We start from the raw sequence: 22339 nt of genomic DNA, 5'->3' as shown, positions 1-22339 counted from the left end.
GAAGCAGCAGTGTATGGGGAGAAGGCAGGTAGGTGGAGTTAGGTCATAAATTAGATCAGCCATGATCGTATTGAATGGCGGAGCAGGCTCGATGGGCCATTTTTGGCCTACTCCCGTTCCTACTTCCTTTGTTCCTATGTTCCTATGTATCTCTGGACCTACTCACATCTCTCATTCATGTGGAAAAATGAAGTCTCTGGAGCTGATCACAGGATGTTAGGAACAAATGAATGAATGCCCTTGTTTCAGTGGTACTGCAGAAGATCTCAAAATTCAAAATTATTTTATCGTCATATAATAAAAACTGATAGCATGCAGTTGGCATAGTGGTTAGTCCATTACAGCGCCAGCAATTGGGACCGAGGTTCAAACCCCACGCAGTCTAAAGGAGTTTCTATGTTCTCCCCGTGTATGCATGGGTTTTCCCCAGGGGCTCTGGTTTCCTCCCACCCTTAAAATTGTACGGAGGGTGTAGGGTAATTGGGTCTAAATTGGGCAACATGGACCAGTTGGCCAAGATGGCCTGTTACCATGCTGTATATCTAAATCAAAATTACGAAACATTGCCTTTAGTCTGCCATAAAAAATTGCCAGACACCTCTTAAAGTCAGAGAAAGAGAAGCAAAAGAGAGTCCCCCCCAGAGTCATCAAGTGTCCATGGGTTCACCTCCAGTGGTCCCACAGCCTCCACAGCCACACAGACTCCAGTCCAAACCATCAGCAACCCAAGCTCAAGATCCAATCCTCTGACATGATTAGGAACCCTTCAGTACCCTTGGCACACTCTCACATCCCTGTTCCGATACCTGGCATCTCTTCAGTCAGTCTCGAGCCATTCTCCAGCAGTCCACAGCCTGGTGTGAATCCTTTGACCGCAATCTCCAGCAGCCTGCAGCTTGCATAGGTTTCTCATTAAGTCACCAAAAGACTGCTGTCTGTGTGTTCATCAGCTGCAGCGCACCTCCGTGGGTCATCTCCTCTGCTTCTCCTTCTCAAACAAGAGGGTGGTCTTCACGTTTTGTGGTGCCCTGTGCCTGTAATCTGCTTTCCTGGAGTCTGCAACCCTTTGTGGCTGCTGCCAATCAGAGGTGCTGCCATCTTGAGTCCAGACTGCACAGTTGCAGGATTTTAATAAATCCATCATCGGCTCCTTTAACAGGCTGTTTAAAGCCTGTACAGAGGTGACGGCAGTCAGACTGGACAGTTGGACCCTTCAGGGTCTCCGCAGGTCCTCAACAGCGGCAGCACTGCCATCACAGCAGCTCCGGCAACGACACCCATTATGACTTTAATAATTTATTTTGAATTATGGCATTCTGCAGTGGAAGTAGATATTATGATTAATTAGAACATATTTTTGCACCTATACCTCCTTGTGGTGTAATTTTGCACTGAATGGTGAAGCACTGTCAGTTCATTGAGACTGGGTGAAGGAGAAAAAAATTGATTTATAAAAATCCATGTAAAACCAAAAAGTGTGAGCTGTAGATATTTTATTTTTAGAGCAGCCAAATGAGTAGCTGGCGTTTTGTCTGTTCCTGCTAGGTTCATGGTTCATAAAAGCTTACCTGTCGTTCTTGGAGGAGGTGGACATTGCCTATGTGGCCACTATAAGTGTGCAAGTGTCAGCAAGCTATCTAATTGTAGGAACTCATGGTCAAGCTATACCATGTTCTTATTTGAATTCCAGAAGATTTATTGTGTGGTGAATCCAGGAAAAGGAACTTCAATTTTTATTTCTCTCTCTTTTTTCTGACCAAATATCACATCTGGATCATGTGTTGATTAATCTATGATTTACTGATCTCAGGTGCTCAAAATCATGATTTTTATCTCTGAAAATCAGGTTTACATCTTAATCAATACAGTATTTTCCCTGTCCAGAAGGATCAACTGCCATTACAAGCGTGGAATGGAGAACAACCCATTTAAATTTAAATTTAGACCAACAGCACGGTAGCAGGCCCTTACCTGCCATGAGCCATGCTGCCCAATTACATCCAATTAACCTACATCCCCATTGTATTAAAGAATTGGTTCGACAGGTTCAAAGAGAATCAAGACTAGATAAGTGTTATGAACAAACTGTAGTTTTTATTTACACACATGCAAATTCACCAAATGGGCATAAATTCACAAACTAATGAACAGCCACCCACAGGCACAGTATACTGAGAAATGAGGGTTTAACTTCTTCAGCACCCACCAGCATAGTCACAGTACTGTATAATTGAGAAAAGAGGGTTAAATTTCTTCAGCTCCCACCACCTACAGCCAAGGCATACTTCATAACTAAATGAGTACATACATATGAACCTGATCTCCTGTGTCACCGCTGCTCAGGATCCGGAACAGACCCATTGTATTCACTCTTCCAGAGCTGTCTGTGGCTCACAGCCTGGAGTTCAGCAATGGTCACAACTAATGAACACATACACAGCAATAATACACAAACAACTATACATCAGATGCAAATAATTCACTGCTAAATTCCCGATTGTGAATGCTAGGGTTAAACACACACTACCCTCCAATTCTCTCCATCTGTATCTCTAACAAGCGCAGAACACCAACAAAGAGTAAAATAATTACAACTAATTAGTATATCAAATGAAATGGGTCCATTGCAGTTGGCTCTCTGGAGCTTCCTGCAGCCTAGACTAGAGAGATGTTTGAAGGCACCATCAAGAATTGAGAGAGAGAGATAGGGGAGAGTGGGGAGGGGAAGAAAGAGAAAGGTGAGGGGGAGAGGGGAGATAGGGCAGAGGGAGAGAGAGAAGGGGAGGAGAGAGAGAAGCCTTTAGAGATTGTCTGTCAGGTGCTTTGATAATACATCTGGATCTTCTTAACACAGGTGCTTGTGTCAGCTCTGCTGGTCCACTACTGTCACTGGTGGTGTTTCCTCTGTTATGCAGACTGGGTCTTCTGCATTTGTCTGTTCCTGCAGTGCCTCTTGCATTTTCTGCAGGCTCTTTTGATTCCTCCTCAGTATTTGACCATCCTCTGTTCTGACAGTGTAGAATCTTGGATTTACTTCCTCCGGAACAGTAGCCTTTTTGTTCCAAGTGTTGGAATCTCTGAGTCTCACTGTGTCATGTTGTGCCAGTGGCCCTAAGCTTCTTGCTGACTTGTCATAGTTTGCTTTTTCTCTCCATTGCAGACACTTTTGTTTCCATTCGACATCTTTGATATCTCTGTTATTGTTTGGGTCTGCAAAGTTGGGAAGTGTGGTGTGTACTCTATGTCCCATCAGAAGTTCAGTATGTGACATGCCATGTTCAAGTGGTGAAGCTCTGTAACTCAATAGAGCTAGATAAGGATCTGAGCCACTGTCTAATGCTTTCTTTAGCAACTGTTCAACTATGTGAACGTCATTCTCTGCTTTTCTGTGGATGCAGAGGACTTGAAGTCACATGTCAAAAATCGTACTCTTCTGTAAAGTTCCGGAATTCTCCACAACTGTAGCATGGTCACTTGTCACTGTAAACATTTTGAGGAATTCCATGTCTTGCAAAGATCAATTTCATATATTTGATCACACAAGCAGCTCAATCTCCAGATAGTTCGATAGATAATCAATAACCAGCAAGTAATTTTTTCCATCCATGTAGAACAAATCAGTCTCAATTTTCTACCATGGTTCTGCTGATGTCAGTTATTATCAGTGCATTGTGAGATGTTTCAAACAGGTCTCAGAGCTGGAAACCATCCTGTCAATGTCAGCATTTATCCCTGGCCAATAAACAGCAGTTCTGGCCCTCCTTTAATTTTTCCATTCCAAGGTGCCCCTCATGCACCCTCTTCAGCATCTGTGTGGCAGTGATTGAGCAATGACAATTCTGCTCTGTCTGAGTAAAAGCCCATTGACAACATTCAGCTCAGACGTTGTAGTAGCTGACATTCACCTCTTGGAATTCTTCATTCAGATTCTTGATGATCTTCTGTAGAACTGTGTCCTTTACTGTTTCAGCTGTGATGTACTTAGATTTCATGTCAGATATGGGAAGAGATTTGGTGATCAGGTTCACGTGGAGATTCACCTGTGTCTTTGTGGAACTCTCATTGTGTATTTCATTCAGCTTCGTTGCCCTGGATAACACATCAGCTAACACAGTAAGTTTCCCTGGTGTGCGCACCCTCTTGGCTAGGCTTAAGATTTCACATGATTTGTCATCAAGCAGTGATTCATGTCCATCTGGGACTACTGCAAACCTGAAGTGGTTCTCTTTATCTTTAACTTTCACCTTGAGTTTTCATGCACCTTTCGATTTGATGCTCTGTCCATTGTAGGCTTTGAGCTGCACAGTATTTTCATGGATGTATGACTTTATCTTCATTGCCCTGATGTTGGGCTCACAGATCAAATTGACCTTTGCCCCTGTGTCCAGCTTGAAAGGAATATTTGCTCCATTTGTATGCAATGACACAGTCCACTTATTCTGCTCAATTCTGTTCATGCTTGCCTGTTCAGTGTCAGTTAGTTTATTATCTTCCCTGCACTACTATGGCAACAAAAAGTGTATCACTGAGGGATGTTTCTTCTATAGTGTGCACACTTTCACTTTTGTTTTTGTTTCCCTTTGGAAAAACATTGCTTTGCATAGTAATTCTGCCCTTGACACTTATTCCAGACTTTTCCATAGACTGGGCATTATTTTGGTGCATGTTGAGTGCCTCATCGTTTACAAATGAATGTCTCTCCTTCTTTTTGTTGTTCTCTATGTCTCATTTTTTTGTTTGTGAATGGGCACACACTCTAGCTATGACTATGTCTTCGTTTTCACTATCACCAAACTTTTATACGTGCTGCAGAGCTAATTTACTGGTGTGTCATATCTTTACAGCTCCAGCTAAGATAAGCTCTGTCTCTAACAGCATCCTCACTGTCACTTTCTTATCAATAATTCCAAAGACAATTTGATCTTGGACCATTGAATCTTACAGTGATCCAAATTGTACATTCTTGCTTTTAATTTCAAGTCTGTTTTAAAAAAAAGTACCAAAACTCTCTCCCTGCAGTTGTGTGCGTGAGTGAAACACATACCTCATGAAGATTTCATTTTTCTTTGGTGAACAGTGTTCATCAATCATCTCAATAATCTTGTTGAACTTGACCTGGTCTTCTGCCTCAGCAAAAACAAATGTATTGAAAACCTCTACTGCTTGATGTCCCACCATGGTAAAAAAGTAGTGCAATCTTCTGTACTGCAGGCTTGCTATCAAGTCCAATTGCTTGCAGGTACAGAATGAATCTTTGTTTAAACAACTTCCACTCTTGGTTGACATTTCCAGTCCAATTTACAGCATCGAGGATCTTCACACTTTCCATTTCTCTGCTGCTCTATTGACCGATTCTCACTCTCAGTACAATGTGAAGTTTCTTTTATTGTAATAAAAAAATATGGGTTCTTTAAAAACACCTATATTTATTCGATAGAACACACACAGACAAGACCTCATGGAGGCATCCATTTTGAATCTACCCAAGATGCAACAGTTCATCTTCCGACTCCCCCAGTGGTCAGGATTAGCACTAGCACTCGCACTAGCATTCTATCAGTACATCATCTGCACAAACATTCCACAAACCTTCTCTCTCAGAGAGTCAATACCTTGGGACTTTGTATTAGCCAGATTCTGCACAGAGACCCACCACTGAGCCACTCATCCCATCGAGGGTCACCAGATGTGTGGTGGTTACTGGTGTGGGACAAATTTGGTTGGTGATCATTACCTCCCCAACATAAGAATATCAAAACCTGCAGAGCTGGACAGTTTCCATCTCCATTACAGAGTCGCTGTTTTCAGTGTCAGCAGGTATCAGTATTAGTAGCAGGTCCTTCAATAGCATTATAATCATTGGCACTGTCAGCATATTTGTTGGCCCCATGTCCAACTACCGCTTAGTGCCATCATCACCACTCCCAGTGCCTGCAGATGAGTCATCTTGTGAAAGAAAATTCACTCTCTCCGGGTTAGTATTAAGCAAATACATCATGACTGCACAGGTCCAGTCGAAACTCCTTGAACCCTGATCACAGCGTCAAATGTGTTCAAGAATAGGTTTGATGGGTTCAGGGAGAATCAAGGCTGGATACATGAAATGAACAAACAGTGGTTTTATTTACACTCTTGGGAATTCACAAAAAAGACACACACTTACAGACACAAGAAATGAGGGTTTAACTTCTTCAGCACCCACCATCACAGACATGGTATACCACATAACTAAATGCGTGCAAACACATGAATCTCAACTCCAGTACCCGGAATGGGCCCATTGCAGTCTGCCCTCCAGAGCTGTCCATGGCTCGCAGCCTGGAGTTCAGCAATGGTCACAACTAACAAAAACACATACACAGCAATGACATACAAATAACTATGCATTGTTGATCAGCTGGTGAGGAGTCTTCCACCAGGAGAGTCTGGTGACTGCTGTTAATTGATTATTGTGGGAGGGATTAATTGGGTAATTGAGAAAATTGGCAGGGACTAATAAAAAGAAGGGCTCACTGAAGGAGCAGCCTAGTGAAGGAGTGGGACCAGTTTGAGAGGCTGATGAGTCTACTACAAAGAAAGGTAAAGGCTAGAGTGATTTAAGTGCTTTAATTCCATATAGGTAATGGAATCTGCCAGGGCTGTGGTGTGCTCTGGTTGTGGGAAATCTGGGATGTAATACTTGTCCTTGATAATGACTCCTATCAGCAGTGCATTCAGCTACAACTCCTCACAACCTAAGTTAGAGAACTGGAGCTAGAGTTGGACGCACTGCAGATCTTGTGGGAGGCTAAGGTAGTTGCAGACAGGAGTGTCGGGGAGGCAGTCCTCCCTAAATTTCAGGAGGCAGGTAGATGGATGACTGTCAGGAGAGGGAAGGAACAGTGCAGGATTCCCCTGTGGTCATTCGAGTCAACAACAAGTACAGCCTTTTGGATACTGTTGACAGAGATGAGTGTCCAGGGACAAGTTGAGGTGTTGATGTCTCCGGTACAGAGACTGGCCCTCTGGCTCAGAAGGGAAGGGGGAAGAAGAGAAGACCAAGAGTGATTGGGGACTCTTTGATTAGGCATGTGGTTAGGGATTTCTATGGATGAGATTGAGGCTCCAACTGGCATGTTGCCTCCTCTAATTGAGTTCACAGCATTCTTAGGGGGAGCAGACCAACGTTGTGGTCTGTGTGGGGATTAATGACATAGAGGGAAGTAGGGATGAGTTATTAAAAAGAGAATACAGGGAGTTCAGTAATCATCTGACCCTATTGATGCAGCAGGAATACTTGCAACCTTCAGAATAGTGAGAAGAGTATAACGCCTGACAAGATTTTCTTTTGCTCTGTTAATTTGAGTAAAGTTGACCACTTTGTAATAATACACTTTTTAAAAAAAAAAGTACTGCATTATTAGAATGGTATGATGATATAATGTTGGCTGCATTACAAGAATACAGTCAGAATGCTGTAAATGTGTGTGTGTGTAACATGGTTTTCCACAACACTCCAAGTGGTTCTTCAGACATCTCAAATATTTGTTATTCCTCAGTCATTCACCCCAGTTTTATGTAATTCACCCTGAATATGTGTTATTCACTTTAAGGCAGAGCAAGCTGCTTTCATTGTAACTTCTTGTACTTTACATTATTTCAGATTATATTTTTGAGGTATTCTTGAGATAGAGTAACAAACAATGAGCTGGGAGAATTGCCCATTGTTTTGTCAATGTTTGCCATGTTTAAATTTGAATATTATGATAATGCAATGAAACCTAGATGTTTGAAATGTACTCTCATTTCAGATTTTGTTTATATTGTGTTTAACTGTAAAATTCATGTTTTCTTTGTATTTCACTTATCATGCATGTTTTCAAAGTAAGGGAAAAGTGAACTTAAAAGTCTGGCAAGAGGTCCAAACAAGAACAATTCTACAGTTCCCAGTTTGTGAGTAAATGGGTTGCTCACTGTGATTATGAGAAAGATGTATCATCACCCTGTGAAAAATGGTCAGTCCATGTGTTTTTTAAAAAGGAAAAGTCTATTGTTTTTTCACTTGAATCACCTGCTGACATGTGTTCCTAATTAAATCTATTCATGCGAATGGGATGCAGGAGGATTAAGGGCAAAATTGAAATTAAATTGAAAAAATGTAAACCTAGTTAAGAGCACTTAAAATATCAGTGGCCTTCATAAACAGTAGCCCCTTTTCCACTGACATCCCAGTTAATTGGCTGTGCAGTGTCCCAGGATAGGAAGCCCTTTGTGCCATTTCCACTGAGCCACCCTTAACTAGGCCACTAATTCCTTTCCCACTGAACACATTTATCTCTGGAGATTGGAGTTATTGGAAACAGGTGACCCTTTTCCACTGGGTTTTATCCACACGCTGGCCTCAAACACTGGGGATATGAGTAGGGGTAGAGGTGGTCAATTCCCCAGTGTGAAATGAAGTCATTTGACACTGGGATTCGGTCAGTGCTCCTTTTCCGCTAGACTCTGTCTTAGTAAATACCCAGTTAATTCCTGGGACAGAGTGCCAGTGGGAAAAGGGGCTACTGGTTGCTTGTTTATTGGCTTTACTTTTTACTTTTGCTGCTTTCATTTTGAATATGCAACATTGCATACTGGGGGAAAAAAGTCATAATATGAACAATTATAAAATATATTGATTAAATACACAAAATTATTGTAAAACACGAAAGTCTGTTTGATTGGAAAAACACGATGCTGGAGAAACTCAGGAGGTCAAACGGTGTAGCAAAGAAAAAGATGTGTAAACAATCAATGTTTCAGGCTTGAGTCCTTTGTCAAGGTAGCCTGTTAGACTAGGGTGTACTATATTAAGTTTGAGCACTTGCTTACAATTGAGTTTGACCACACTTGGCCTGAGAAGATGGGTAAGGCATATGTAATCAGCTATAATTATTGGTAGTTTAAATTTTTTATTATTGTACATGCAATCTGTCCCAATGTCTTTAGTGCATCACTTGATGTATTTGAATGATTATCCTGTTGCTCATTCATTGGATTTTTCTTGACTTCTGTAAATGTCTCTTCAAAAAAACAGATTACATTTGTCCATTTAACATCATAATTGTTTGGGAATCACTACTGTTATTCTTTTTTATTATCTGCTACATATGTGTCATTTAAAAAATTTTTTCATGGGTCTCATTTGCTACTTATTGTACTTTTGAGTGTTAATGTGATTGATAGCCTTGTGCCTTAATGCCTGTAGACTGTTGTCATTGATAATTAACATGTTCACCTGGCTTTGCAGGCTTGCAATGAAAACAGTGAATTGTCTTCAATTGCTACAGCTGAGCCAAGTGGTTGTCCTGACAAAAGTGAAATGGTTTCCCACTCTTCTGGCATCCAAATTATTCAAGCATGATGAACCTCTACTTCAGGCTTGCAAATACATACACAAATAAATAATGGTGTGCTCACAGGGGGGGGGGGGGGGGGGGGGGGGGAATTATTCCTGTGGTATCAATGACATCATATGCCTTGTCAAAGGTGAGCCTATATTTTCGGCCTGAATGTGCTCATCTATAACACAAATCGATCTTTCATTGCATTTCTTCAGACTCTCTCAAAGTAATATTTCAACGAACTCACTAAATGGGAAATTGATTATCTTATAAAATTCAAGATATTGAATAGGTATCTAACTGTCTCTTATCAAAACGGCACATCTTTTATTCCCAAATAGCCTCATTAATGCAAAGTCACGTTCACGTATCATTTCTGTGATATTGTTAGCACAGAGAAACCTGTCAAAATGCCCCACACTTTTGATTTTAGTGAGTTATGTAAAAAGATATGTAAATTATTTTGCTTCTCCACAGCTCCACAGCTCTTAATTTATCAGCTAATTTATTCAGGCTATAGTTTTTGACAATTCGCTTAATCTTTCCTTGAACCTTTGCAATGTCCTGGTCTTCTACAGAATTGACCATGTCTTATTATCTTGTGTCATCCACAAATCTGGTATATATAATTCTTTCATTCATAATGATTAAACCTGAGGCTTAAAAACAAATCCTCCAGTGACATTGTCAAATGCTGTCAAATAGACATTACTCCCTGTTTTCTGCCTTCTATCTGTTAACTATTAACAACATTGCTTCACCTTCATCTACAATGACTGCACATTTGGGATCTGCCTGTTAACTTTTCACTTCAACTGAATTCTAAATGTTTGGAAGATTTTGTATAGGGATATCTAACGTTTTTTTTTTTATTTGTTCCAAACAGAATGTCTTTGGAGAGAAACCAGCACTCCCAGAATATAAAGTTGCAGCAATTCAGAAATCCAGATTTATTCTGCTTCATTATGGAACTTTTAAAGCTGGATGGGACTGGTTGATCCTCTTGGCAACATTTTATGTTGCAGTGACTGTTCCATACAATGTCTGCTTCAGTGTCAGTCGCGATGACCATTCTGCTGCTTCAAGAAACCCGCCCAGTGTGAGTGACATTTTTGTGGAGATCCTCTTCATGCTCGGTAAGACTTTAATTTCAAATTTAAAAAGTATCCCTAAGCAAGCAGTGGTTGCCAGTATAACATGGATCCATTTCTCAGGAATTTTCTATGGTGCAGAAATCTATGGTTCAAGCAAAACAGATATTGAGAATCACTCTACCTGATTTGTCATGCTACTCCATGTTTTTCTGACCCTTGTGCTCAACCTTTGCTGACACAGAAAGAGTTCTTTGGCTTGGCTTCGCAGACGAAGATTTATGGAGGGGTAAATGTCCATATCAGCTGCAGGCTCGTTTGTGGCTGACAAGTCCGATGCGGGACAGGCAGACACGGTTGCAGTGGTTGCAGGGGAAAATTTGTTGGTTGGGGTTGGGTGTTGGGTTTTTCCTCCTTTGTCTTTTGTCAGTGAGGTGGGCTCTGTGGTCTTCTTCAAAGGAGGTTGCTGCCCGCCGAACTGTGAGGCACCAAGATGCACGGTTTGAGGCGAGATCAGCCCACTGGCGGTGGTCAATGTGGCAGGCGCCAAGAGATTTCTTGAGGCAGTCCTTGTACCTCTTCTTTGGTGTACCTCTGACACGATGGCCAGTGGAGAGCTCGCCATATAACACGATCTTGGGAAGGCGATGGTCCTCCATTCTGGAGAGTTAGAAGATAGTGATATCACCCTGCTCCCATTATAATCAATGGCATTCATCAGTCCCTGGCATTTGAACCAATTTTCACACTGCTACCATTGAGATGTAAAATAATACCCCACATGGACGAACAGTAGTGTGATTTGTTGTGCTGTGATCACTTTCCTTCAGGCATGTTTGCTTGGCTTGTGTGCTTCTGTTTTTTTTTTTGTTTCCTCCTAGCCTGGTTTGAATGAGTTGAAAGTAAAATAGGTTTAAAGCCCCTGAAATGGTGTTGGGAATCCCTCATGATAAAAAAAAGTAGAAAGTGACAACCCAGCCTCTAATCAAGCTGGCATATAATAGGGGAAAATACAATGGTGGACAATAGCACAACTTTCAAAGGAGAGTAATGGATTGAAGAGCTTATATTTGCCAGACATCCATTGATATAATTGGTATCCTTCACCATGGTTTTAAATAAATTTGAGCAGGCCATTCAGAGGAACTCGATTTATGTTCTGAAAACTATGTTTACAACAAAACTTCTCACTTCAGCTTAAAAAAACAAGTGCACAAATAAATCTATACTCTTAAAGTTGGGCTCACATGCAACATAGATTTTTTTTTTAAAAAGCAGATGACAAGTTGAATTCCTTGTCAGTTGTGCAGATAAGATTTTTAAAAGCAGAAAGAAAAATCTTAAGGTTTATGCCAATGCAAACGTTAATCTCGTTTGATCCCATCTTATTAGTTCTCCCCTTCAAACCTGCTGGGTTTGCATTCAGGGGAAAAAAAACAGCCAGAAGTTATCTTTGCTTTTCAGGATAATGCTATTACTGAACAGAGTTCAAGATCGTTGTGTGCTGAGGCAGCAAGCAAGTACCAAACTCAAAAGACAGGTCAACAGGCTTTATTCCAGTAAAAGTCTGAACACCAGTTCACGCCTTGGTGGATCCCTGTGTGACTGGCTTAGGAGGGGTCGACTGATTGACAGCCGGCCAGGTGGAATCAGTCCCTTAGGTGGTCTTCCTGCAGATACAGAGATCGCCCCCTGCAGTAGGCTGGTGGTCAATTCACCACAAAGATAAAAGCAGAGCTTACTCATATTTAATTAGCTCTAGCAGTAAATAGCAAGTGTGCTATTCACTGTTCTGTGATCCTTGTATATAATGAGGTAGTAATAAGGGTTTGAGGTGGACATAAATATTGTTTGGGAGTTGACGTAAACAGAAGAGCAATGGACAGAGATAACAGCATAAAGAGTGAAATGGGAGCAGGAGGAGGCCATGTGTCCTCACCAGTCCACTCTGCCATTCAGCAAGATCATGAAAGAAAACATAATGACATGATATACGAGGGATAAATGTGTGTTGGATACGTTGAGTTAAAGGCATGTTTAATTGAGTGGGAAGCTTGAAGATTGTGAGTTTATACATGCTTATTGTCAGGACAGAAGACCAGATTGTTGTTCAAAAGTTATGATATGGATGAGATCTAGATGCCTTTGCAAAAGAAGTGCAGAAAATTTGCCAAAAAGGACACGCATGAGGGCAAATGGAATAGTGGCCTTTATTGAAAGAAGAAAGAGTAAGTCTTCTTCCAACTGTTAGAAGGCTTTCGTGACAACACATTTTTAGTACAGCAAACAATTTGATCCCCTTAGTTCTATGTTTGCCTTGAAAAGGATTAAAATGTTAAGTCCTGGGAAAAATGCTTTGTTATTCCCTGTTAAGTAATGGAGGCCACTAGAATTAGTAGCCATTGCATCAGGATAAGGGATTACACATTTAAGACCAAAGACTCAAGGGCTGTCCTTGATTCTATTTCTTGTTCTCTAATGAATGTATTGATTATAAGGTCATTGAAAGTGAGTCTGATATCTTTTAAAAATGAAATCATTCCTGTATGTAGCTGTAGAATTTTATTGAAACATGCAAGAGTAAGTGCACATAGGGATAAAATGATGTTCAGAGCATTGGGCTTCTGAGTTGCTAACACATGAAACTGTCACAGAAGAGAAGGCAATGAGTCCAGAGTGTTTTATATAATGCAAAGGTTCAAAGGTTTACTTTTTTCCCCCAAAGAGTTCGGATAAAAGAGTTTTGTAAGAATATTCATCATAAGGAGTTTGTACATTTTCTCTGTCCACAAGGGTTTCCTCCAGTTGTTGCAGTTTCCTACCACCCTTCAAAATGTATGGGGATTGTAGGTTAATTGGGTAGCCTTCTAACAGTTGGAGGAAGACTTGATTCTTTCTTTCAATGAAAGCCACTATTCCATTTGCCCTCATATGTGTCCTTGTATGCAAATTTTCTGTGCTTCTTTTGCAAAGGTATCTAGAGCTCATCCATATCATAACTTTTGAATAACAACAATCTGATCTTCCATCCTGCCAATAAGCATGTATAAACTCACATATTCTTCTAGCTTCCCACTCAATTAAACATGCCTTTAACTCAACGTATCCAACACACATTTATCCCCCATGTACCATGTTCATTATGTACAAATTTCAAATTTAAATTTAAGAGCAAACTGGAAGTCCATATAGGACATTTGGACTTTTTTTAAATAGTATCAATTAATAATTTAAATAATACTAATAATACTTCAATTTCCAAGTTTTACTTTGGTGATTATAACACAGAAGGAAGCCATTTAATTCCATTAATTCCAAGCTAGCCATTTGTAGAGCTATCATATTTCCCCCCCTTATTTTCCTATGGCTCTGTACTGTCTCTTTTCCCATGACTATCAGCATCTTTTTGATACTTCTTGCACTTCCCTACACTGAGGGGTGATTTACCATAGCCAATTAACCAGCACCTTTTTGAAACTTGGAAGTAAATGAGAATGTCTAGTGAAAACATGTGGTCAACAGAGGAATTGCCACACAGACAGGTAGCTATTTGGTGATTTGCTCCAGTTCTGTAATTCATGCAAAGGAGAATTCATTGAACAAACTTTGAAGATACATTTCTCAACTATTTCCATCAGGCAGAAGGCTCCTGAGTTCTAAATGCATTCTCTTAGCCACATGCTACTCATTGCAAGTTGCAGGGGAGTTTTTCTGAATACAGCCACCCTTAGTCTCCACCAGGTTTAGGAGCTGCTGCTACCCCTCCACCTTCAGAGTCCTCAATCACACTCATTTACTTTTGCAATTTTAACTTTTCTCTATCACACAGTCAGTTTATTTACATCTTTATTTGTTTACCTATGTACATCTCCTCTTGAGTCCAGTTTTCTGCACTACCTACAAGTGGTAATTCTGCCTGGTCTACAGGAAGAAGAATCTCAGGGTTGTATGTGATGTCATGTATGTAGTCTGACAATAATTCTGAACTTCAAACATTTTAAAATCTGTAACCAGGTATCTGCAGCAGTCATCAGCATTTAAATTCTTTATACAACCAAAGGCTTTGATTGAGTCTGCCTCATTTGTGAGGAATTTTCATATCAACTGGGTATGATGAGAAATTTAGATCCTATCAAACCCTTTAAAATTGATTTGCCTTCAATAAAGTGCATTAAATGGTTACAATGGATGAAGTAAGAAAACCTAAATTAACTACTTTGTCATTGCAGCTTCTCTCTGCATCACCAAATTTGCAATAATGTCAGATAAAAGTCAAAATATTTCATAGATGAGATTTTAAACTAGGTGAAATGCAACATTAATTGATCAGTAATCAGACAAAAAAGATGCATTTAAATATTCTGTGTAAAATCTACTAGCAAGATTAAAATTCATGAGCTGCCCTCAAATTAATAATTGTAAACTTTGGAACTTTGTTGAAGAGAGCTAGTGAATCTACTGACTCTCAGATCCAGCAATGTGGGTTCAACCCTGACTTCTAGAGCTCTTTGTGTGAAGTTTGCATGTTCTCCCATTGACCATGTGAGTTTTCGCTGGGTGTTTGTTTCCTCTCTCATCCAAAGACGTGCTGGTTGGTAGGCTAATAATATTGTCTATGGCCCCCTAGTAACTAGTAGAATAATTTAGATCATTGAGGTTCTGAGTTGTTGATGCATGAAACTGTCACAGCAGTGAAGCCAACAAGTCCAGAGTAGAGCATTAATATGAATGTGGGTAGAATAAGTTGGAGAAGGAGTGCTTTGTGGGCCATAATCACTTCTTTCTATTTCATCAGGCAATATTGAACATGAAATATTGTTAATGTAAAATGCATACCATGTAGACTACTTTTGAAGATCTACTGTCTTATTGACAGCTGAAATATGAAGATGGGCATTTCTAATAGTCACCTAAAACAGCCTTGCATGTTTGAATAAAGGACCTTGGATCTGTTTATGCAGAAACAGGATATCACAGTGTAGACTGACACTTGGTATGCTTTTCAAATTCTTCATGGCTGTTGTAAAGTTGTAGGCAGCATTAATTACTTTGTCATTACTGCCTGTCTCTGCATCATTGCACTGGCTGCTTGACCTTTAACATTTGGAACAATGTTGTTGCAGCAATAGCTTTAAGATGTTAATGGTTGGTTGGGGGGGGGGGGGGTGGTTGTGCATGTGTGTCAGATTGGTTGGCTAGATTAAACTCCATCTGATGCACCTCCTTGCACTCTGGCCCTGTGGTAATTCTGTCGGTACATTTATCTACTACAGCTCCATAAGATGCATTATATCTGAGACCGCCACTCCTAGTTATTCTGCAAAGCTGAATGAATGGAAACCAGGCTTTAGAGGGTGGAACCTGTGGCCCTGCCTACAGCTACTTTGTGACATTAAATAGCATTTAAATAGATTAAAATATAGTTAAAATGCCTTTAACCAGAGGTATTAAACTATAAATTAAAACTAACAAATATGAAGTGAAATAAAAAGAAATAACCACATCCACTTTGAATTCTGAAAATGTGCAACACAGAAATGGACCATCTCCATGCCCACAGTGGTGCCTTCCCCATTTGCCCACATTAGACCTGCATCTCTTCCCTACTCCTTTCCTATGCAAGTACATGTCCAAATGTCATTAAAACATTGTAATAGTCAATCTGTTTCCACTGCCTCTGGCAGCTTGTTGCAGATAAACTTTGTGTGGCAAAAACTTGCCCCTCAGCTCTCCTTTAAATTTCTCCCCTTTCACTTTAACATTATCCCCTCTAATTTTAGATTCTTCTACCCAGGAAAATGTTTGACTTTGCCCTATCATTGCCATTTCTAGATTTGTGAACTTCTCCAAGCCTCCAATTTTCCAGAGAGTGGAAAGCCACCCTATCAAAGTCACCTGTGAAGGTGGCAGTGCAGCTGCTGCAGTTAGTATAGCAGCAGCGCTGGTGCGGATCCAGGAGGAGCGCTCCTCCGTGAAGTCCTGCTGCCCAGTCATCATGACTGATGACCCTGTACAGGTTTAAACTGCCTGTAGAATGGGACAAACAATGTTTCCTCTACATCAGAGAACCCATGGAGTTCCATGCCTAAGACAGTGGTGCCCATGCTGGGTAGCCCAGACCACAAGAGATTGTAGACTCCAGGGGGGCAATGAACTGGCACAGGTCACAAGAACAGGAGAACACCCCACTCTCAACAAAAAAAGAGAAGCCTGGGAAAAGGCCCAAAAGGAACAGACTACAGCAGCAGAGCAGCAAGGGGCTCTGTAGCCAAAGGACCTACCAGGGCAAGAGCTACAGAAGACAGGCTCCTGGAAACCACTTATCAAGACTGGGACTCGTGAGTGTGCCAATGGTAAGCAGGGCTCTCAAAGGAACTAGCCTTTTGGCCCATCCAATCCATGCTGAGCCAGGGGGCAAGAAGGGTTTGGAGTCACCACTGGAACAGACTGGAGATTTTCCATCTACAGAGGTTACAGGAGGATGCAGCAACAAAGGAGATGCTGGGTCCTGCAGATACTCGATGTCTCAGAAGGTCTCTCTTTCTCTTGATTGGGGTGCTGGACTAGTGTGCCTCTGTGTGCCTGTAAAGGCAAAAAAAAACATTTTATGTATATATGTACATGACAACAAAGTAAACTTGATATCTTTCCATATAACTGCTGCTCTCCATTCTTGACAATACTTGGGTAAATCTCTGCATTCTTCTCTATTGCCATAACATATGTCCTGTAGTGTGGAAACCAGAACTGTACATAATACACCAAGAATAGTCTGACCAATATTTTGAACAATTGCAACATGACCACTCAGCTCTTCTGGCTCATGAAGCCATTAATCTGAGCTTTTTAATGAAGGTCAGCAATCCCATTCAAATGCTTTAGTGTCTGCGTGCTATCTGTAGATGGTTTAAAGCTGATGGCTGGTTCCAATGCTCCAATTTAATCAGTTCTGGTTTCATCGTTCATCTTGTAATGATCTGCTGTGCTGAACCTTGGAGTTGAACTTCAAAACTTACACCTACTTTAGAATTTGATCCAAACCATTGTAGTGGCACTGGTTGATTTAATAGCAAGCACTGGGTAAATCTTTCATTATTCATTCCGTTGTGGAGAAGTCAGGCATTTTGCAAGATGATGTTTATAAAATGCCAATGTGCACCTGAACTTCCCTGTACGTGGAGTTGCTTGCATCCATAACAATTAGTCAGCTTTTCTTCATCATTCAGCATCAAATTTCATTGTGATTTTGAACAAAATAATATACAGAAATAGCTTGAGTTTTATTTTGTGAATATTTATGAAAAATGTATTTACAGATTTTTAATTAAAAATAATACCTATTATTTGAGTATGTTTACATCAATTTGCCTCCAAGCAAATCAGAACTTGGGTCTTTGCTAATGCAGTAGAGGTTCAGCATTGCTATTGTTTCATATTTATATTATTGAGTGTCTTTACTGTCACAAAGACTGCAATTAAAATTTGTTTCATTTTGAATGGGAAAACATTTTCAAGGTTCTTGGCAGATCAGTGTGAAAGTTGCTTTTTTTTAAAAAAAAAAAACAGGAAATTAAAACTTGGGCATGCAAGTAACAAAAAAATTACTGGGTTATTTTCAATCTGTATGAGGCCAATAAAAAGATGAACTGCGTGTACAAATAAGATAAAACACTTAAATTAGCCAGTGCCACTACAATGGTTTGGATCAAATTCCCTGCAAGTTTCATTCAACATTGGGTTTTTTTTCAATTATTGGTGCTTTGATTTCTCCTTCAGTTTGTTCATGGCTCTAAGATAATATGGGGATATAAACAAAAAATTCACTTTCCTTTTGCACTATATCTTTCTCCCTCCTTTCCCTTGTATAATTACCCTGTCTCCCATGTGAACTACTGTTGTCCCTCTTCCTTCCTCACAATTTGTGTCATATTTTAAGATGTAGTGCCCAATATAGTTTGAATTGTCACACTGTGCGGTCATCTCTGCCTGCTGAACAAACAAAACATAGGAGTAACCTGTTTTAATTCAATTTTGATTTTTATCTTCTGTAGAAAAAGTAGTTTGCTAGAACAATCTGTTTAATATCCAGAGAATGAAAAGCTCATTGATGGCTCTTTATCCCATTGGTGTTATTTTCTGGTGGATGTAAAATGTACTCTAATAATGTGTGAGCCCCCTCATCCTAATTTCTCTCCATGTTTAAGCCAGAATAGATAATGAATCTGCAGCAAAATAAAATGATTGCTTGAAAGTTATGGGTTGCATTTTTGAAGGTCATTTTATCATGATGTCAGTCTTAAATACTTTCCATAAGCATACTGGTACAAGTCTATTTGTTAAGTCACTTTTTTCCATCTCGCTCAGGTTGGCACTTTATATATAAATATAAAATTCACACCCTTCATTACAAGGTAGCAGTGTGTGTGTGCTGCATCCAGAGTAAGGTGTGTAGGTGCTGATGAGCTAGAAGAGAATGTGATAGAGCTCAGCCTTGGAGGTGCCCCTAAGCCAAGCAGCTGTGCAAAGTGGGCAGGTTGGGAGTGGGGAGCAACAACAATGGCCACTGAGGGCAGGAGAACTGGTAGAGAATCAAAGATATAGGAACCATTTTGAAGAGTGGCCCTTGAGTATGGAAATGTAATTGTTTGTACATTGATTCAATGATGGAATTTGTTGCACTGCTAATAATGAAAAATCTATTGGGGCTCAGCTGTAATATTTGTACTTATTAACCTGCAGTGAATTGATTTTCTTTGCCTAAGCCTTTCTAAGCTGTCTAAATGAATTCTGGAGATCATCCTGAGCTTCAGGGCATGTTGACTGAGCACAACTGCTGATCAGTGGTACATGTGATTGGTAATTCTACTGACTGACCTTGTGCCATTCAAACATCTTTTGCTTTGATGCAGGAACGTGCAAGTTCCAGGCTTTTACACAGCATACTTTTTCCAAAAACACTTTGCAGCCACAAATGGTAGTTTGCCATACTATCTGCAGAAGAGCAAGGGCTTTGTATGGTGTCCTGGAAATTATTCTTCCTCCAATTGAAACCCAAAGCAGATTGATTTAAATTGCTGTTTGTAGGACATCCCTGTGTCCAAAAGTTGTAACAAAGTGGCACAGCAAATAATCCTGGTGTCTTGCTGGGATCTAAGTAACATCCTGACCTACCTACAGGAAAGATATCAATAAAAGTAAGATTGCAGAGAAAATTTACAAAGTTGCACGACTTGAGGAGCTACATTATAGGGAAAGATCAAGTAGGTTAGGTCTTTATTCCCTGGACTGTCAGAATGAGGGGAGATTTGATAGAGGTATGCAAAATTGAGGGGTGTAGATAGGATAAATACAAGCAAGCTTTTTACACTGAGGTTGGGTGAGTGAAGAACTAGAGGACACTGGTTAAGGGTGAAATGTTTAAGGGGAATGTTAGGGGAACTTCTTTATCCAGAGGGTGGTGAGTGTGGAGAGCTTTCCACCAGAAGAGGTGGATTCAATTTCAAGATTTAGCAGAAATTTTGATAGGTATGGAGAGCTATGGGCTGAAGAGCTATGGGGAGATCAATGGGAGAAGGTAAAATAATAGTTCAGCCCAGATTGGATGGGCTGAAGTGCTTGTTTCTATATTACACTGCTATATGAACTCTAGTGCTGTCAGTGTGGAGTTTGCATGCTCTCTGAGTTTTCTCCAGTTGCTACAATTTCTTCCACTTTTACTATAAAATCACCCGTTCAGGTCAGGTTAAAAGAAAAAAGTATCTAGAAGAGGAATTGCTGGGCATACATGGAAGAGAATAAATGTCAGGTATGCAGGGAAATATGCTAAGGAGAAATGAGACTGATGGAATTCTATCTCTGCCAGTCATCTGGCACCTTTGGGCTGAAAAGCTACCTCCTGTACTATTAGAAGGTGGAAGAACACGATTGCAATCATTATTTGTTCAGCTATGTTTTGGCAGTTCAAAATGGCATACATGAGACATAAAATTTTGCATTGGAGTGAGGTTTTGGTTTGAACAGTTTTGCTATTGTAAGAACAAAAGAAATAGGAGCAGGAGTAGACCATTTGGTCCATCAAGTCTGCTTCATCATTCAATGAGATCATGACTGATCTGAACTGTTCATTATGTTGATTAGATCATATGGAGTATTCATTATGTGTAGTGTTGATCAACACACTAGAAGCGAAGTAGTTGTGAATGAAAAGGCTGAGGAGATTCACCAGGATGTTGCCTGGAATGGAGGATTTTAATTTCTGGGGAAGAGATCAGAGTTTGGACTTGTTTTTCCTGGAGCTATATCAAAATTATAAGAACTTAGATTGAGTAGGTAGAATCTTTTTTTTAACCATATAAGGTATCAAAAGTTTAAGGTGGGAGGAATAAATTTCAAAAAGGATTTGAATAATTTTTCAGACAGAAAAATGTTTGAGACATTTAGACAGGCACAGAACGGTACTATAAATCAAATGCAGACAAGTGGGAATGGTGCAGGTGGTCAAATAATTTTGCATCGATGTGGTACAGCCCACTTCTGTGCCTTCCAACTTCATGATTCTATGAACAAAATGTTTGGGGGGTGGGGGGGGGAAACAAAATGCTACTTAGACACATCTGAAGGTTCATAGGATCTGTTTTGGCAACAAGTTGAAAGCCTCAAGTTCAAACTATTTGTGACACTTCTTGCCACGTAACAGGGAAAAGCAGACAACCTGCAATCACATGAAGTAGAATTCCGATTCTGCCTGTCTTTTGCCAAGGTCAAAGGCAGATCATCTACGGTGAACTAATCAACTGGATCTGAAAAGCTGCAGCATCAAGAAGGAAGAGAACCATTGGAGGAGAAGAGGTCATCTAGTGTTAGCTGGTCTGCTGATGCAGGGGTGGATCCATGCTGATTGGGGGATCAATATCTTGCCTTTTCCAACTGTCAGCCCACCTCCACCAGTTTTAGGAGGATGGCTGTGGCAGAAAACTCCTTAGGAGGACAAAGAATCCAGAACACTGTCAGGGTGGGAGTGGAGGGCCTGAGCGAAGGATCTCTGTTCTCCCGGGACCCCTTCATTTGGAAGGTCATGATGGAATGCTGGAAATCTCAGGTAAAAAAAACATTGACTGCCTCTAGGACATGATGGATAAAAGTCATTTCATTCTGAATTGCAAGACCCCTGCAGGATGTCAGAGGATGCTTTTCAAGTCGAGTTTATTGTCATCTGATTGCACAAGTGGTCTGTACACCAGGGTGAGCAGAATGGATATGTAATCTGAGCAATCAAAGTGGGGGGGGGGGGGGGTGGGGTGAGGTGTAGCCTTGTACACACCAGGGATGATGGTATACACCTGATCCAGGGTGTTCTCTCCTGGTGGCAAAGTTGACATGGTGTTGAAACCATAGTAAGACTGTTTTCAGGTTGGTATGATTGAAGTCATTGGCAACATCATGATGGGATGTCTGGGATTCACCATAAAACTACTTCATGAATATTTGTGTACTAGTTCTTGTTGATGTAAATGCACAGTACCCCTCCTCGAGCCTTGGCAGGCGCAACAGCATTTCTGTCTCCCCTGAAAGAGATAAGGCCATCCAGATGGATCGCTGTGTGTGGGATAATGTCCAGAAGCCACATTTCTGTAATCACCAGAGCACAGCAGTCATGCAGTTCTCTCTGGTTCAGATGCAGCCTCAGTAATCAATTTTCTTCTCCAGTGATCTGACATTGTAAGATCATCAGGAGTCCGTGAGCAAAGATTCTTCAGAACGTCCAGGGAAAATGGATCATGGCTCCACTATCACAATTCCGGGTGCAGCCACTCTTCACCCTTCCAACACAGAAGAAATGTGTGATAACAGTACAAATGTTCAACCCACGTATGGCAGTTCCGAGGA

General features: G+C 40.5%; 1 protein-coding gene across 8 annotated transcripts in view; it reads left to right on the top strand.

Annotated features, from left to right (window-relative positions):
• The window catches only part of kcnh3 (potassium voltage-gated channel, subfamily H (eag-related), member 3), a 698780-nt gene that overhangs the window by 418364 nt on the left and 258077 nt on the right, over positions 1-22339 (top strand). For 7 of the 8 annotated variants that reach the window (XM_069934512.1, XM_069934516.1, XM_069934515.1 and 4 more), the window contains one exon: positions 10249-10498. In XM_069934512.1, coding sequence (XP_069790613.1) covers positions 10249-10498 — 250 coding nt within the window. Of the gene's footprint in view, positions 1-7870; positions 7995-10248; positions 10499-22339 lie in introns of those variants that run through there. The other variant, XM_069934518.1, reaches the window with a different exon arrangement.

This window comes from Narcine bancroftii, chromosome 4 (genome assembly GCF_036971445.1).
Source record: "Narcine bancroftii isolate sNarBan1 chromosome 4, sNarBan1.hap1, whole genome shotgun sequence".
NCBI lineage: Eukaryota > Metazoa > Chordata > Chondrichthyes > Torpediniformes > Narcinidae > Narcine > Narcine bancroftii.
Note: the sequence above shows the minus strand (reverse complement) of the source record. Positions and strands in the feature narration are given on the sequence as shown.